A 19,455-nucleotide genomic window follows, 5' to 3' on the forward strand; every position below is an offset into this window, starting at 1 on the left:
CACATCCCTTCAAAGAGAGAGATCTTTTGGGGGGGTTTTAAGACTGACCATGACTATCACAAAGGCCTGTTCATTGGCCATGCTGGTAATTGAATAGTAATTTCCGAAGTGCTCTCTTTGGTAGCCATATTTTGCTGATAGCTGCTGCTCAGGGTGCTGCTGCAGAACATTACCATGGAAACATAGACTAGGAAGATGAAAAGGGCCATGGTCCGCTAATGTCCAGCGCCAGGAAATCACTCAGCCATTAGGAAGAGAGGATGTAACTGTGCCTAACTCCCAACTTTAATGCTGCGACTAAAAATAAAAAACTCAGTGTCCTGATTGTAAAATTCCTCCCTGATCGCAAAGTTGTTCTGTTTATATCTCTATGGGTGAATTTCACCCTTGTGCAGAGGTAGGGTTGCCAACTTTCTAATTGCACAAAACCAAACATCCTTGCCATGCCCCTGCCATGCCCCTTTCCCGAGGTCCTGCCCCTCCTCTGAAGCCCCACCCCCCACTCATCCAGCCCCCGCCCTCTGTCGCTCACTCTCCCCCACCCTCACTCACTTTAACTGGGCTGGGTTAGGGGGTTGGAGTGTGGGAGGGGGTGAGGGCTCCAGCTGGGGGTGCTGGCTCTGGGATGGGGCCAGAAATTAGGGATTCAGGGTGTGGGAGGGGGCTCTGGGCTGGGGCAGGGAGTTGGGGAGTGGAAGGGGGTGGGGCTCCAGCTGGAGGTGCAGGCTCTGGAGTAGGACTGGGAATGAGGGTTGTGGGGTGGAGGATGGGGCTGGGGCCAAGGGGTTTGGATTGTGGGAGTGGGCTCAGGGCTGGGGGTTGAGGTGTGGCAGGGGGTCGGGGCTCCAGAAGGGAGTTTGGATGTGGGAGGGGGCTCAGGGCTGGGGTTGGGGTGCGGGAGTGGGTGCGGGGTGTGGGCTTTGGGAGGGAGTTTGGGTGTGGGAGGGGGCTCCGGGCTGGGGTAGGGGGTTCAGGTGTGGGAGGGGGTGTGGGGTATGAGCTCTGGGAGGGAGTTAGGGTGCTGGAGGGTGTTTCAACCTGGGGCAGGGAGTTTGGGTAGTGGGTTACAGCCAGGCAGTGCTTAACTCAGGCGGCTCCCGGTCGGTGGCGCAGCGGGGCTAAGTGGCTCTGCACTGCTCCCAGAAGCAGCCAGCATATCCAGCTCCTAGGCGGAGGCACAGATAAGTGGCTCTGCACAGTGCGTGCTGCCCGAGCCTGCAGGCGCCACCCCCACAGCTTCCATTGACAGTGGTTCCCAGCCAATGGGAGCTGCAGAGTCGGCGCGGGGGGCGGGGGCAGCACCTGGAGCTTCCCTGATTGCCCCTGCACCTTGGGGCCGGACATCCCGGCCGCTTCTGGGGAGCTACACAGAGCCAGGGCAGGCAGAGAGTTTGCCTTAGTCCTGCTGTGCAGCCAACTGGTCTTTTAGTGTCCCAGTCAGCAGTCCTGACCAGAGCCGCCAGGGTCCCTTTTCGACTGGGCATTCCGGTCAAAAACCAGATGCCTGGCACCCTATGCAGAGGGTCAGCTCAAGGCCTATGCACCTCTTCAGCCCTATTCTGTGGGTGCATAGGGCTTGTGCTGGCCTTCTGCACAGGGCTGCATCTCACCCTGTTGAGATCAGGAGTAATCATGGAATCTTTCCTGTATTGAACGTTTTTTGATTGCTTGTGATCCTGCCCCCATTCAAGTCAATGGAAAAAAAGCCCATTGAATTCTATGGTACAGGTCCCTAATGGAATACCTAGGAACCTTAACTCTGAATTTATTGCTGTGTTGTTAAGAGTTATTTTGCAAATAGTGGGGTGTGGTGGTGGTGTGGGTTTCTTTGTTTTTTTCATTATACTCAATTCAAGGATTTCTTGCGTCTCTATTATAACAACGCGTTTCACAGCAAGTTGGGGTTTATTCTTTGAAATGGTTTTCAGGAAAATGTCTTTTTAAAGGAAAAAAATGAACTTTTCATTCACCTAAAAATCATTTGATATTTTGACTGGTTTCAGAGTAGCAGCCGTGTTCGTCTGTATCCGCAAAAAGAAAAGGAGTATTTGTGGTACCTTAGAGAAATTTGTTAGTCTCTAAGGTGCCACAAGTACTCCTTTTCTTTTTTTGATATTTTGAGGAGCACGTGGCAGTAATTAGCCAGTTCATTACTGTGCTAATTATATCTTCTGAACTTTATCAAGACAACTGTCCTCTGTTTAATGGCTCATTGAGTTACAGCCCAGGACCCTTCCATTTCAAGAGCCGTAGGAATAGCTAGTAATAAATATAGGACTACTGTCCTTTGCTGAAACACTGTCATCCATCTGCTGGTAGAACCTCTCCATACTTTGGGGAAAATCCAACCCTTCCTACACAGCCACAGAAAATCCTTTGGCCGTGGAAGCAGTCTGGTTCCAGCAGGTGGGCGTGGTTGCATTGAGCATGCGGATGCTTAGAGCATCTGTTCAGTGCCCAGCCTTGGAACATAGCATCTGCCCCTTTGTCTGTTTCGAGAGAGACTCCGATGTCCAGTCTTAGGAACATGCGGGAGACAAAGGAAATCAGGCTATTGTGTTTAATGTGTAGGCTTTTCTTTTCATTTTTTATTAATTATATCGTGTCCCCCAAACTGCTATGAGCCCTAGACAGAGCCCTACTCCAAAGAGCCTATGGTCTAGAACGTACAGGCAAGAGAAGAGAAGGAAAACAAGGGTAGGCTTGGGTTGTTTAAAGTCTTCTAATTTTTGTACTCTTATTTAATTTGGTTTTTGGTAGTCTCCCAAAGTTTACACATCTTCTTCCCCAACCCTTCTCCCTGTGTTTTTTATTTGAGCCCTTTCTTATTTACTATCTGCCACTCTCCCGTTCCTGTTATTGTAAAACTTCCCTGCTTTCTTATTAATCCTTACCTATTACCTCCCCCCTTGCAGCCACCCTCCCAGAGTTATCATGAATTCAGAAGTGGCCCTTGACCTTAACCAGATGGCTTTATATTGCAGAAGTGTTGAATACCCAATGTCTCTGTTGAGAGCTCCAGGTGCAAGGCATTTCTGAAAATTAATCAATAACCCCTTGAGACTGGCAGTTTGGTTTTGACCTAGTTCCCTTGCGCTTTCTGGAGTATCCAAGACTCACCTCCTATCCTTTACTCTGCTCCACCCTCATCCATTGTGGTCCAAAGGTAGGTGATATCACCAGTTACTAAAGTCATTAGAGTACAACGAAGAGCAGCACTGTTGATACTGAGCCACTGTTGAGGCTCTAACGGATGCCTGCTGCCACTGCAGTCCTGCCCAGCTGCACGATCTCTCACTTCATGGGTACAAGGGTTTGACTGGCTCTTCCAAAGGAAATAGGTGGCACTTCAGTTCCAAAAAGGAGGGGGGCTGAGGCTTTGCGGAGAGCCTACTGCTCTGTGCAGTGCTGCTGCTTTTTTTTTGGCTGGGCCCTGTTTCACTGGGGGAGGCAAGTGAGAGAGTTTGTCATCCTCACTGTCACCTTGGGGCCCAGCCCCAGAAAGAGTGCACCCAAGTAGTGATATAGAACGAAGCAGGTAGCAGAGATTCAGAATTCCGCATTGCTGATTTGAGCGTGAAAATTAACTGAGTAGGGCCTGAGTGCCTTGGGTCCTGCCAGATTAGAAATTGGGGCTGCTCAGCACCGTGCAGGATTGGGCCCTGAACTGGCATGTACTATGTGTCAGATTAGCAAGAACTAAATGAATTTGCAGAGCAAATCACATTCTGATGTGGGAGTAGAGTTTGGGTGCTGTCCTGGCTTCACAGGTGACTGATCAATATACATGAGCACAGAATAACATAATTTTCTCTCCCTTTCTCATCCCAAGGTTTTCAACCATCAGAAATCTGGAAAAGCAACTGGATGAGAAAGGGAGAGAAAATTATGTTTTTCTTTGCTCATGTGCATCAATCACCTGTGAAACCTGGACACTAGCCAAGCCTTATCCCACCAATCTTAGGCGGCGAAACTATTTCTGAAGATGAAGGCTGTTTCTGATGTGAATGGAACTTCTCTCCCACTGATTGCAAGAGGAGCTTTGTTTCCTCTCATTTAAAAACAAACAACCCATTATTTAAAGTATTTTCACAGCTAGATAGATCAGGTGTTAAAATATTACAAGTTACCAACAGGGCTTTTTCTACTTTGCTGACTAAACTGTCTGCATAACAAACAAAACACACACAATGTAGTAATAAAAATCTGAAGCCAGTGACAAACTATTTCTGATTATCATTAACTATCCATCCATAGTCAAGCTTCACAATGAGCATAGTCTTCATCTCCCATTGACTTCCCCTGAAACAAACCAGTCCCTTCACTTTTCACATGCCACATCTCATTCCAGAGTGGAATTTTTTTCTGGGAACTCTGGAAAACATCACAGGAGGAGGAATTTAAAAGATACGATGCTACATCTTTGCTCCCATTCAGGCAGCACAAAGCAGCCAGGATGCCTGTAAATCCAGTCCCTGAAGATGCCCCACGAACAGGGAAGTCTGTGGGGTGTGTAGAGCTGTCTCAACTCCTATGCAACCCCTCACCCAACCTCACCTTCAGTGTAGGGGGAAATGTTCAGGAGAAAAGGATGTGGCCAGGGTGCCCCTGAAGCTGGCTGATCCCTAGCTCCAAGTATGGCCCCTTGTAGCCATGGATAGCTGGGTATAAGGCCAGGTCTACACTAGAAGCTTTTGTAACTATAGCAATGTTAACTAAAAGTGGGATGGATTTATTTATTTTGGGTGACATTTGGGTGACAGGCAAAAGCCCTAGTGTAGATGCAGTTGTACTGGCACATAGGCCATGTCTAAATTAGAAGTCTAGTGCCCCCTCTCCACCCTGTTACCTTCTTTAATGCCAATCTGCTTACAGGTTTTGATAGACAGGTCTGGGTTCTTCTGGATCCCACTACCCACTCAGCAGGGTGTATCTTTTTTATTTTACCTTATGAAATTTATTTGGCAGTGCCTCCACCCCACTCGCTCCTTCCTGGCAGGGTCACCAGGGCAGCTTGGGAGGAAAATTCTAACCACAGGGTAACCCACCCTTCTTTGCCAGATAGTTGGAGGCTCCCAAGAAATAACACAAATACAAACAATGTACTCAACCCAGTAATTATATTAAACAGGAGACAAATATAACATAACAGGGTTAAACACTATTCTTAGGATCACCGGTGCCCAGGCCGATAATACCCGTGACTTTCCCCAGTCATGGGACCTGATGTAGCAAATGTAAGATTAGTGTCCTGTTGGTACATGTACTTTGCTGAGGCCCTTGATGACCTATGACCACAATATCTTCTCTGCAGTGGTTTAGCAGTGTGGCTGACTGGATTCAGTACAGCCCAAAGGACTCACAAGTGGGAGGAGGTGGTAAGTCCCTCCACAGGTTTAATATGCAGCAGGTTATAAAATCTCCAAACCCTTACTCCCTGGCTTGAGGACACAGTTCAGGGAGTAGGGGGTCCCCAAAACAATTTCCCTGACTGACTAACTAAAAGATGGTGCACTCACAAACTCCATGAATGATCCTCTGTCACTGCAGAGAGGCTGCTCTCTGCTGGCAGGGATCCTCTTCAGGCAGGAGTCAGGCTGCTTTTGGTCCCAGATTTCCCCTCCCCACAAAGGGGTGCAGGCCTTAAGGTGCAGATTACACAACTATACTAAAATCCAAACTGTAGTCTCCTAGCCCAGCATCCAGACACACTCACAGCAGGCAGCAGCCCTGAACTAGCAGACTGAGCAGAGCTGACCATGTGGTGACTGGTCTCACCTAGGGAGCTGGGGGCTAACTCAGCCTGGCTGGGGAAGTTTACCAGCAAAAAGACTCTACAAACTGGGAGTCATCAGTGGAGAAGAAAAAGCCCAGCTGAGGGATCTGCTGTCAGGTCCCTAGAGGCCAGTTCTCAGGGGGAACCCTGCATGCAGGCCTGGGACTCACCAGGTCCCCACACAACCAGTCCTGCCCTTGCCCTGGCTGGCTCCAGACTGTCTCAAAAAATGGCTTCTCCCCTTTTCTGAGCTCCCTGGGAAGGGCATCTCACTCCCTATTAGTTGCTGGACAGACTCTGAGTCTGCCTTGGCTCCCGCTCCCTACCAGGGACAGTGTGCCTCTCCCTGAGCTGCCAGCAGACAAGGTCCCAGGAACCTAGGTAATCTCCTTGGGGGTTACAGAAGGTTATAGCTATATCAGCAAAACTTTTCAGTGTAGGTTAAGTCCAAGTTAGAGTAGCCCTAAGTCTACTCTAGTGCTAGCCCTGAACTTGCCCAGACTTGCGGATTGTGGTCATTCTGGTCCTGTGCCAAGTGCGGCTGGGTTTGATCAAAGTTATAAAGATTTCCAAAATTTCCTTGTCCTTCTCTTGGGAGCGAGTGTGGTTTTGAGGTCAATGGAACTGCATATGAGTAAGTGTTTGCAGGATGAAGCCCCTACTCTCTTTGCTTCTGCGGAGAGAGATCAAAGGGAACTTGATATTAGAGAAAATATGAGTATGCTGTTGTGGTGGGCTCAAGCCACACAGTTTAGAGCCAAATTTGTCTAAAGTCTGAGTGGTAGCTCAGGCCTATCTCTGATAAACTGGGTATTTTAACTCCAGTGTCTATAAAAATAATCGGAGGGGGAACAGAATACAAGATGAGGGATGCTTCTGAGTGTGGTTGAGGATGATGCAACAACAAGTAATGGCCTGAAGCTAAAAGTATCAATTCCAAGAACTGGAGCATGCTCACAAACCCTGATATGCTGGTGAATCCTTTGGGGGATGTGACCGGCAGGCTGAGAAGCACTGGGCTAGAGAAGCACAGAAGATCCTTTCTGATATTGTCAACTAGTTGTGTATGAGTATGTAGTTCTGTACATAGAACAATGAACTTAACAGATTTAAACTGTTCTAAGATTAACTTCCCTCCCAAAACAAACATGTCTGCCTGGAATTTCCTCCAACCTGGTAAGTGTCAGTGTCTGAAGTTTTCAAATCACTGAGACATTAAACCCTTATAACCAGAGTGGCTTATAATAGGCTGCCATCATAAATTATTTTTAAATATACAATAGTGCTGTTAAACCGGCATTAAGATTGTGAGCCCAACTTTTAAACATGAGCTCCTTAATAGGATATGCACATTCTGGGCCTCAACTTGTCACTTGTTTGTGTAAATGAGCATTTTCCTCCCCCTGAGTTCGGAGGTGAGCATCTACATATGGCATTTAGATGTCCTATTAAATAGCCCACGTTAAAATGTGTTTGTATTTATTGTATATCAAGGCTGAGGTTCATAATCATCTGATTCACTGCAATAAAAGTTTAAAACATAAGTCTCTTTAGGAAAAGCTAGTTTAATATTGACTAAGTGAAAGAACATGAAGGCTATATCTACACTTGGAGCCGATTCCCAATTTGAGTAGACATACTTGCGCTAGTTTGATAACAGCTAGCATGCTGTAGCCATGGCAGCACACGCAGTGGCCATAGGCACATGGGCTAGCTGTGCTGAGTACAAACCCACCTGGATGCCGTGCGTACATACTCCTGGTGGCTAGCCTGTGCTGCCACTTGCCACTGCCCAGGCTACTGTGGCTACACTACTCATTTTCGTTGGCTAGCTCAATGAGAGCTAGTTGCGAGTATAACTACTCCTGGGAATCACACCCCCAGCTCAAGTGTAGATGTAGTCTAAAACAATATTTAATAGGCAGCTGCTGTAAAAGAAATTTGATTGCTTTTTACCTGTGTTGTCATAATATGTATACAGTTAGGGAAGGAAAAAATATTTGCTATTTTCCAAGGAACTTCATGTTAATTACCATAGGAACCTTTCCACGTAACCAATCTTGTAACTTGAAAAGTGCATTCAGTGCAAAGAGATGGGATTCAGCATTAAGACTGGAAAGGTTTGAGACAGAGAGCAGTTCATGCATGAAAAGGCTAAACTTCATACTGCTTTTCTCAGCTTTATTTATTGTCCTCTTGAATTTCCTGGCTGAAATTAATTAATTCCTGTCATTTCTATTTCAGCAATTTGTAAAAGCCAAGTCCATCATATGCAGCTTGAGGATACAGACAGATGGGTACAAAGACGGGAAAGATAGGCTTAGAGTGACAACTAGTGTTCAATTTTGTTTCTTTCTTTCCAGCTTAATAGAAAAAACAGAAAACAAGAGACAAAGTGGGTGAGGTAGTATCTTTTATTGGACCATCTTCTCTTAGTGAGAGAGACAAGATTATGAGCTTACACAGAGCTCTTCAGGGCTGGGAAACTTACTTAGGGTATGTCCACACTACAAAATTATGTCAACCTAAGTTATGTTGACATACGTCCACTTCAGTAATTGCTTTTGCATGTCCACACTACGCTCCTTGTGTTGGCATTGTGCATCCTCACCAGGAGCACTTGCAACAATTGAACTGTCAGTGTAGGGCATAGTGGGATGGCTTCAGAAAGCCAGCAACAGTCAATGTGAGCAATGCAGGGTTTACACTGACACTGCATCAGACAAAATATATCGACCTAAGCACTACACCTCTCACGGAGTTGGATTTATTAAGTCAGCGTAGGGTGAGTTACATCAGCGGGAGTGACATTTTAGTGTAGATGCTGTGGCAAATTGCCAGCACTACTATGATGGGTCTCACGCTTTCTCTTCTTGGGGTGACATTCAGGGCACAGTTTCTTGCCCCTGAACTGGGGTATTAACTGCCCCACTAGTGTCCTAGACTAGTGGAGAGGGAGGGACCCGGGCCCACCCCTCTACTCTGGGTCCCAGCCCAGGGGCCCTAGCAATAGCAGTAAACCACTTGAACTAGCGGTTCCTTCCCCAGGCTACTTCCCTCTCCTGCCCTTCAGCTTATGGGGCTTCCTGACCTCCCTCTGCACAAATCAGGTGTCCCTTTAACTAGGGTCTTGGTCTTCTTAGCCCACCACAGCACTTCTCCAAACTCTCCTCTGCTTCCCTCCAAACTGCTCTCTGCTCCAACACCAATCCACTCTGCTTCAACTGCTCTCTGCTCCAACACCAATCCACTCTGCTTCAACTCCTCCTCTTGTCTGATTGAAGCAGGGGGGTTTTATCAGGTGACTGGCTTCAGGTGCTCTAATTGGCTGCAGGTGCTTTAATTAATCTACAGCAAACTTTCTTCCCTCTACAGGGAATAAGAGTCCCTTCTCACACTCTCCTGCTGCCCTTTGGCCATGCTGTATCACAATGCTTAAAGTGAAGTGAGCTGTAGGTCATGAAAGCTTATGCTCAAATAAATTGGTTAGTCTCTAAGGTGCCACAAGTACTCCTTTTCTTTTTGAGAATGCTTAAAGAGTTAGGTCGATGTAAGCTGCCTTGCATTGACCTAACTCTGTGGTGTAGATCAGGGCTCAGAGTGTCACTGCTAAATACAAGGTGAACAAAGTGTTTGGCATAAGTAGATAACACATATTTCAAGGGACCGTTCAAGATAAAGTGACCCATTAACAGCCCTCTAGTCATAGGGAGAAATGCAAGCGGCAGGGGAAAGGCAACTGAGGAGGGGGGTTGTTAGTCGGTTATAGATTGTTTTCATAAGTCATAAATCCAGTGTCTCTGATCTGTCCATGACTTTTAGTGTCTAGCAAAGTTATTAATTTAAGCTGTCAGGGTCATTTTTTGGAAGTGGTGTGCAGGTTTCCTTTGAGGATGAGGACAGATAGGTCAGATATGGAGTGATCGCTTTGTGAAAAGTGTTCACCCACAGGTGATGTGGTGTTTTTGCCTTTTGTCATTTCCTGTGTGAGTTCATTCAAGAGCAGAGTGGTTGTCTGGTTTTACCCATATAGCTGTTATGGGGGCATTTCTTGCACTAGATGAGGTATACCACATGTTGTGATAGGCATGTGTAGGACCCATGGATCTTGAAAGATTGTTGTGGGTGGTGTTGATCACTGGAGCAGTGGAGATATGTCTGCAGGTTTTGCATCTGTTGTTCTGGCAGGGTCTGGTGCCGCTTTGAGTTGGTGTGTCCTGGTCTGTGGGGAGCTTGCTTCTCACAGTGAGCTTGGAGAAGTTAAGAACGTAAGAATGGCCATACTGGGTCAGACCAAAGGTCCATCCAGCCCAGTATCCTGTCTGTCGACAGTGGCCAATGCCAGGTGCCCCAGAGGGAGTGAACCTAACAGGTAATGATCTAATGATCTCTCTCCTGCCATCCATCTCCACCCTCTGACAAACAGAGGCTAGGGACACCGTTCCTTACCCATCCTGGCTAATAGCTATTAATGGACTTAACCTCCATGAATGTATCCAGTTCTCTTTTAAACCCTGTTATAGTCCTATTCTTCACAACCTCCTCAGGCAAGGAGTTCCACAGGTTGACTGTGCGCTGAGTGAAGAAGAACTTCCTTTTATTTGTTTTAAACCTGCTACCCATTAATTTCATTTGGTGGCCCGTAGGTTGGGTGGTTGTTTGAAGGCCAGAAGAGGGGGTTCAAGAAAGATTTCTTTCAGGATGGGTTATAGTTGTTGGATGATACCTCTTATGGGTTCCAGTGTGGGGTGGCAGGTGACAACTAGGTTATGAATTTCCACCACAGCTTCAACAACCACCACCTGTACATTAAATTCTCTTTGGAACACTCCCACACTAGCATCAACTTCCTGGACACCAGGATCAACTTCAGCAACGGAACTCTACAGGCAGCTACATACAAGAAACAAATGGATCACCGCACCTACCTTCATAGATCCAGTAACCCCTCCAAACACACCCAGAAATCTGTTATCTAAAGCCAGCACTCAGATACCACAGAATATGCTCCGAGGAGGAAGTCCGGGATATAGACCAGAATACAGTTCAAACCACCGTCACCAAACAAGGACGCTCCACAAGAAAAGTAGATCGCATCATGGAATGGGCCACTCAAATACCCCAAGAGAATCTGCTTCAATACAGAAATATTCCCGTCCCCCCCAAGATCGCACACGCCTAGTTGTCACCTATTCGGGTGGTTTGGGGTCATTAATTTTAATTTTGCAACCCCATCACCAGGGGTGCTGGAACAATTTGTACAGTGGGGGTACTGACAGCCATTGAACCAAACTGTAAACACTGTATATGATGGAAACCACTTCAAGCCAGGGGGTGCAGCAGCACCCCCAGCACCCCTAGTTCCAGCGCCTGTGCCCACCACAATAGCTCCAGTGCCAAACCTTAACTCCTTTAGCTTCACCCAACCCTATCAATACTATGTAATAATAATGTAGTATAACATCAGAATAGAGATCGGAGGTTCCTTCAAATGTTTTGTAACCTGACATCCTACAGTTGTGATTATCTCTTTCACCAGGATCTTATCTCTTATAGAGAAAAATGCACTCAGTTTTTCCCAGCAGTATTTACTTATAAATATATAACAGGTGCTTTTCACCTCAGTTACAATTAAGCTATATTACTATTACAATATAAAATCACCTAAGGTATGATTCTATTAATTGTTTCCATGGTAAGTATATAAACTCCCACAAAGTCTTTTAAAAATGCTAGGCCTAATCCTGTACTGCCTTGTTTTTGTGAAGTCATTTAGGCTGACATTTTCAAATTTTCATTATGCTATGGGAATCAGGTGGTCAAATTCCATTGAAATGTAATGGGAGTTTTGTATCTAGCTCATTTGTGTTTATTTGAAAATCCCAGGCTTACAGCAGCGCAAATTTGGGTGTAAGATGTTGCCATTTTTATTTGATTTGGTCTATTTGCACTCCACACGTGGGCAAATGGCTACTCAAGGTGCAAAGCATGCCTTCTGTCAGTAGAAAGCAGAATCCCATTACATAAATAATAGAGCTGTGCAAAGGATTTCCCGATGTTGAATTTTTTTCATTCTGAATTGGAATGAAAACCAAAAAAATTAAATTCTCCATAAAGGAAAATTGAGGGGAAAATTCTAAATGTTTCTTTTAGATTTTGATATTTTAAAAAGTGATGTATTGTATTATAATCTAGAATAGAAAATACAGAATGCAAAACAAAACATCATTTAAACATGAAAAACTGAAAAGTTTCATTCAGAAAATATTGCAATGGGACATTTTGACATGGTTGGAACTTTTTTGCATTCTTTTCCTAAACAAAACTCTGGTGAAATTGACTCAATTTCATGAAGTATTTTGATGGAACTGCTAGTTCTGTTCTCTGCCGACCACTGATCAGTTTAATAGAATTAAGCAGGACATTACTAATTTGCAGGTATCACTTATAAATTTCTTAAACTTAGAGATCAATAAAAGCAGTAAAACATAAATGTACTATGTGTTACCTCTTCTCCTTCTTCAATATGATAATCCTTCCTTTGGTTTGGTCCTCCAACAAACATCACATTCAGCTGCTGACAGTGCCTGGAAAAAATATTTTAAAGAGAGCAGTAAGAACATCTTGCATTTCTATATTTCATCTGAGGATTTAGAAGTATTTTACAGCCAATAACTAATTTATTAAATAGTTTAGGCAATATGGCCCAGTGAATAGGCCCCTGGACTGGAATTCAGGAGACCTGGGTTTTATAACATGCTTTGAGATCTAAAGATGAAAAGTGCTATATGAGAGCTAGGTATTATTATCGTTGCAATATCACCTGATTAGACTAGAAGTTTGTAAGTAAAATGTAATGCTTCACAGCTCGTAAAGTTACTGAAAGCTATTGATGTTAAGAATGTTGGTCCTGAATCCTCTCTCGCTTACACCACTCTTACAATGGTGCCACAGGAATGAGTTCACCAGAGTTGCACCTGATTCTAAAGTGGTGGAAGTGAGAGGGGAATCAGGCCCTCTGTCTAATTCTGCCATGCTTATGAATGCTGATGAGCCCTTTTTCTCTCAGCTCTACTACTCCAAATGCCAAAATTAGCCTTCAGGCAGCTCCATTCAGGCCAGACTGTACCTCCAAGTTCCATGTGCAGAAGGGACCCTCTATGTGTGGATCTCACCCTTCCCCCAGGTCAGCAGCCAGAGGTATTACATTTCCCAGGTAGTATCTTACACCACAGAGAGACCCCTATTGAAGGGGATGCTGGGAATAGAGCTGGGAACAGCTCTGGCTGGGAAGTCCTTGGTAGTCCAGTAGCAGTGGAGCAACACGACCATGAAATGCAACTCCGGGATGAGAGCAGGGGTTCACAGAGCCACCACAGAGATAGAGAAGCAATCTGTTCACACTGAATCTGGGCCTCAACGCCGAGTGTGTTGTCACCATGCCTACACTCAGCCATTTTCAACAGAGTCATGTTAGGAGAGTTTCTGAGGTGTTGGAACATGCAAGTCAACTGACTCAGGCTCACAGGGCTTAAGCTACGAGGCTAAAAATAGCAGCGTAGACACTCCTGCTTGGGCTGGAGCCCAGGTTCTGAGACCCCCTTCCCCCACCAGGTTTCAGACTCCAGGCTCAGAGCTGGTGCTAGCCCACTGGGGCCTAAGCAGGCATATTTTCCACCACCCCCCCCAACACTAAAACAGGCAAATAGGGGGCCCTCTTGAGCTGCTCAGGGCCTAAGCAATTGCTTAGGCTGCTTTTGCCAAGTGTGGGCTCTGCCCGGCCACCAGCCCAAGCGGGAATGCTGCTATGTTTAGCCCCGTAGCATGAACCCAAATCCGTTGACCCGGTCTCTGAGACTTGCGGTTGTGGGTTTCGGGAGACTCCTAAGTCACTTAGGCATTTTTGAAAAGGTTGCCCACTGTGATAGAAATGGTGACAGGATCATCACCTAATGCACCTCACACAACTGATTTTAGTGTGGAGATAGAACCAAAGTTTTGAAATAATTTCAGAAATCTGCTAGCCATTTTTGCCTTAGACCCTGGAGTCCTTTTAAAAGCCCTGCCGACATTTTGATAGAGACAGGAGAATGGCAGAGAGAAACTTAGGAGCCATAGGTATTTATTAGACAAATTCAGTCTCTTTCACCATAGGCTGAGGTTACACTGAGAGATGAACATTTTCCAAAAACATTCACCATTATTTAACCAGCTCTGGTACTAGCTGTGGCACAGATGGGTTGATGCTGGTCACCCTAATGGGAATGATTTTTTCATTCTGACTTCTGTGAGATTCCCCTGCACAAGAACAATTTTCTGAAGCTTTGCAGAGAGATTTGACCCAAGGCAGGAAGAGTGTTTAGGGGTGGGGGAAAAAAAGTTTGCAGCAACAGCAAAGTAGATATCCCTTATTGATGAAGAGCAGAAAAGAGGAATATTCAAAATACTTCAAAATACTTCAACAATAGCACAGGTGCTATTGTTAAAAGGTGCTATTGTTAAGCTTAGAAATGAAGCCACCTTGCAAAAGTATAGCAGAATTCATTTAAAATGAATATTTCAAACTAATAATCGAATGAAAGAAATCAGAAACAGAAGACACTTTCTTTTGTTCTTTCATGCCATGAGATCTACTCAGGCCGAGCATTTTTGTCTTTCTTTCTGTCTACAATAGAACATCAAACAGTACTTTCAATAGATGAGGGAATGTGCACATCCTCCATGAAATCTGTATCTTGGCATAGTTACTCAGAAAAGCAAGCATTTACACACAGTCATGAAAAGCATTAACATTCCTTAACTGTCAAAACCGGCTATTCGGCTTTCAATTACAGGGAATCCTTTGGGGTAGGAGAAAAAGAAGTGGTTCCTGGAAGTTTTGTTCATTTGCAATTTCCTTTCGATGGATTAAAACATATATCACAGAAAATAAAAGGAACATAATATAATGTGAAAATTGGATTATAATATAAAAACATTATAATATATATAAAAAAGAGGGATAGGAAATGGAAACTCTTCTTAAGGAGACCCTTCTTTTCTTATTCATGTACTGTAGGTTCAGAAGCAAACACATTACGCTTTATTCCACTGACATAAGAAATAATTGTTATTACTGTGATTGGAAGAAGGTGCCAAATTCTGGACCCTGGCACAGCCACACTGCAAGTGTCCACACCGGTGCTTTTGTCAGTGAAACTTATGTCACTCGGAGGGGTGTTTTTTCATACCCCTGAGCGACATAAGTTATAACGACAAAAGTGCTAGTGTAGACATAGCCTGAGTCACAGTCAGGAAACTGAATAGGCCAGAGCAGCTCGCAGAGCCCCCAGCTGACAGCAGTGGTAATGAATTTAACTCTCTCAGCATCCCTCTTCTTCCCTGCCCCCTGGTTTTATGGATTACTCTGCTATTCTTTGATTGTAATAATGGGGTCATCCTTCACTTCTGGAGCTGGAGTGGCCCCTCTCTCACTGCTGGAATGGCTTTCACCACCAAGTCTGGAAACACAAAGTGGGGGGGAAGTAGTGGTAATTTATTAGGTGAATCTCATAATTTGCGAGTGTGATCCTATGAGATTTTTCTCCCATAGGGCCTAATCCAAAGCTCACTGAAGTCAGTAGAAAGAGTGCTGTAGACTTCAATGAACTGTGGATCAGGGCCATAGATTGCAGTGTGCTGAACACAACACTCCATCTATTTTAAAACATTAAACAGTTTTCAAGTACTTTCTGTCTTTTTAAAAAAAAGCCTGTGCCCAGACAGGAAGAACAATTTTATCCACACTCATTAATCTTTTCCATTTGCATGAAATTTACAGCAGGTTCCTTTTATCCCTGAGACTATTCAAGGTAAAACAAGATCTTCATTTACTTACATAAGCTTATTGCAGACGGGGGGCAAAAAAGCAGCTTTGTTTTCTTCTATCCATTTTCTTACATTTACAAGCAGCTCCATGGCTCACCAGCAATGAGACTTTTGGGGAAGATAATGAGCTGGCACAGAAGTATGCAGCCTGCACTCTGGTTAGGTTATTCCCACCACAAAGCTCTGGTGATTGGCTGATAAGATAGAGTTCTTCAGGCTGAGGTGACAAAGGGAACTACTTTGTTTGATCAGCCAAAGGTTATTTTGTAGAGCAAACTATATTCTGGTAGCTTAGGCAATAATCAACTCATGCATTTCAAAAACATCTAGATCTTTGCTTAGCTCTGTTTAAACATATAAACTCTGTGTGCGTGTGTTAGCAGGGCTAGAAAGAAGACAAGCATTCCATTTTTATTCATCATATTGTTGAAAGTACAGGTTAAATGTCAGTCAGTAGCATTATCATGAAAACAATATATATATATATGAGAGAGAGAGAGATTTATTTTTTTTAAATAGATATTCCTGAAGCACTTAAGAGTGGAATAATGCACTGATTTGTTCATGATATTTAGTTCTCATAACTTGTCACAAGTGCAAGTAGAGAATTAAGTCAGATGTCAACGGGTTAGTATTGTAAGAAATCCACAGCTCCCTGGGAACTACACAGTTGTTACTATGTCAACTCGAAATGTTAGGAGCGTCCTGCTACCAAATCACAGAGCTGAAGGAGAATCTCCATTAACTGTTAACAGTACATGGCCCTGATACTGTAGATCAGTTCTGAATCCACATTGCAGAAGGCATTGCTAAATATTACAGTATTGCCTTTGAATCCTGAAACATCAGGAATGGGGATGTACATTTTTGAACTCTCAGATGGTGCATGACTAAGCAAAATGGGGGTAATTTTTTCTTAGGGTCAAATTTTCAGAATGTGATATCTATTGCTGAATTATCCAAAGTCAGTAATACAGATATTTGTCTTGGGCACTATCATTAGCTTTCAGAGTAACAGCCGTGTTAGTCTGTATTCGTAAAAAGAAAAAAGAAAAGGAGTACTTGTGGCACCTTAGAGACTAACCAGTTTATTTGAGCATGAGCTTTCGTGAGCTACAGCTCACTTCATCGGATGCATAGCATATTGTGGAAACTGCAGAAGTACATTAGCTTGTGTACTTATGAGAATTTATATATAAATAGGCAGATTCTGACTGGGTTATATCAGTGTAAATCTGGAGTAACTCTATTGAAGTCAATTGAATCCTGCCTACAAATTCCATTTGTGCATGTAAACAGAGTTCGTACTGAGTACAAGGGGGTTTTGTGGGTGTGAGCGCTATCATTTGTGCATACAACTGTCAGTGTGCTAAACTGTGTGTACGTAGAATTTCATGTGCACAAATGGTGGCTGGGTTGAGGCCTTTGAAAATATAACCCTTAAAGGAGAACTGTGAAAAGTGGGAGCAGTTATAGTTGCAAAACATCCTCTCTTGAAGCAGGAGTGTCCTTCCCTAGATGGGCAGACCTAGTGGACATCACTATGTTATGTGTACATTAGAGTTCTTTATACAAAAAATTCCCACAGTTGCTAATGCTGATGCAAGCTCAACCAGTGGCCGCAATACAGGGGTCCTTAGCATTTTAGGCTCCATGTAGACTCACTTCTGAATTTATCACCTTCTGTTTATGATTCTACATAAGTTTGATGACAGAATGTGGGGCTGTGACTTGACTATCATGAAATTCTTATGGCGGGGGGTGGGGCGTGCAATCTGTTGTTATCAGCTTGTTGGGTAAACAACAAGTGGCAAACTGGCTGTGAATTATTAGGCATTACTGTGGTCTCATTAGTAAGTACAGATCTGTTTGTCATTCTCTGAACACCTGGGGTAGTTTCTGTTCTGTTTTCACTCTCAGTTCCTGGGGGATTTCCCACTGACTTTTATAAAGAAACAAACATATAGATTTTTTTTACCAATTAAAAAAATATTTTTGCATTCGTGACAAAAATAACAGTACAAAATTTACAAGGACTTGTTACTTCTTGTCATAGCTTAGTCTTCCTAATATTTATATAATATGTATATATATTAAGGGGTGGCAACATGGTTTCTGCTTAAAGTTGAATTTTACATTCTCACTGAATTGCACATATGTGGCCAGGTTGGCTTGAAAATTGATATGTTAAAGGGTAAAGTGCAAATCTGTGGTAATTTGATCCAGGTGTTCCTTACACAGGAACTTGTCTACACAGGAAAGCTATACTGGTATAAACTAAGGGCATGGCTACACTTGCAGATGTAGAGCACTTTGAGTTAAACCCGCCTTTGTAGAGCGCAGTAGGGAAAGCGCTGCAGTCTGTCCACACTGACAGCTGCAAGCGCACTGGCGTGGCCACGTTTGCGGCACTTGCAGCGGCATTGGAAGCAGTCCATTATGGGCAGCTATCCCACAGAGCACCTTTTCCCACTCTGGCGCTGTGGCTTGTGGGAAGAGGGCACGGGGGGCGGGGCATTCTGGGTCCTGTTCCAACACTCCGTGATGCACCGGTTCGCATCCCAGCATTCCCTTTGCTTCCGTCCACATTTGGCGGCATCTTTCAACGTTTTTTGTACTGCAAGCTCTGTCTTCCCTTTTGGTCTGCAGGAATGGAGCCTGAACTGCTGAGGAGTATGCTGACAAGTCTCTCCAGCACGTCACGTTTGGCAGTCGAGTTATTCCTTATGATGACAGTGAGGGCTCCGACGATGATATCGACTTGAGTAACACATATGACACGAGTTTGCTTGTGGCATTCACGGACATGCTCACCACCGTGGAACGCCGCTTTTGGGCTCGGGAAACAAGCACTGAGTGGTGGGATCACATCGTCATGCAAGTCTGGGATGACGAGCAGTGGCTGCAGAACTTTCGGATGAGAAAAGCCACTTTCATGGGACTGTGTGAGGAGCTCGCCCCCACCTTGCAGCTCAAGAACACGAGATTGAGAGCTGCCCCAATGGTGGAGAAGCGGGTGGCTATTGCAATCTGGAAGCTGGCAACTCCAGACAGCTACCGATCAGTCGCTAACCAGTTTGGAGTGGGGAAGTCGACCGTTGGAATCGTATTGATGCAAGTTTGCAGGCCCATTAATCACATCCTGCTCAGAAGAACCGTGCCTCTGGGTAACGTGCATGACATTGTGGATGGCTTTGCACAAATGGGTTTCCCTAACTGTGGAGGGGTGATAGATGGCACGCATATTCCAATTCTGGCACCAGCCCTCCTAGCCTCCGAGTACGTTAATCGGAAGGGGTATTTCTCTATGGTTCTCCAGGGCGCTTGTGGATCACCATGGGCATTTCATTGACATTAACGCAAGCTGGCCCGGAAAGGTGCATGACGCACGCATCTTTCGGAACACTGGCCTGTTCAGGAAGCTGCAAGCTGGGACTTTTTTCCCAGACCAGAAGATCACCACAGGGGAAGTCGAAATGCCCATTGTTATCCTTGGAGACCCCGCTTACCCTTTAATGCCGTGGCTCATGAAACCCTACACAGGGAACCTTGACAGCAGCGAGGAGCAGTTCAACAACAGGCTGAGCCAGTGCAGAATGACTGTGGAGTGTGCTTTTGGCCATTGAAAGGGCCGCTGGCTCTCTCTGTATGGGAAGCTGGACCTAGCCGATGACAGCATCCCTGCAGTTATATCCGCGTGCTGTACCTTCCATAACATTTGTGAAGGGAAGGGTGAACGATTCACTCAGGCATGGAACTTGGAGGTTCAACACCTGGAGGATGAATTTGAACAGCCAGAGAGCAGGGCTATT

At 44.9% G+C, this 19,455-nt stretch overlaps 1 protein-coding gene across 2 annotated transcripts in view; it reads right to left on the reverse strand.

The window, feature by feature from the left end:
* HAAO (3-hydroxyanthranilate 3,4-dioxygenase) overlaps positions 1-15,869 on the reverse strand; it is a 52,191-nt gene extending 36,322 nt beyond the window's left edge. The window contains exons 1-2 of one of the 2 annotated variants that reach the window (XM_074949350.1): positions 15,654-15,869; positions 12,285-12,363 (exon numbers count right to left, since the gene is read on the reverse strand). In XM_074949350.1, coding sequence (XP_074805451.1) covers positions 12,285-12,363; positions 15,654-15,733 — 159 coding nt within the window. In that variant the 5' untranslated portion in view covers positions 15,734-15,869. The remainder of the gene's footprint in view (positions 1-12,284; positions 12,364-15,653) is intronic. The other variant, XM_074949349.1, reaches the window with a different exon arrangement.
* Between the last annotated feature and the right edge of the window lie 3,586 nt (positions 15,870-19,455).

This window comes from Natator depressus, chromosome 3, assembly GCF_965152275.1.
Source record: "Natator depressus isolate rNatDep1 chromosome 3, rNatDep2.hap1, whole genome shotgun sequence".
Lineage (NCBI taxonomy): Eukaryota > Metazoa > Chordata > Testudines > Cheloniidae > Natator > Natator depressus.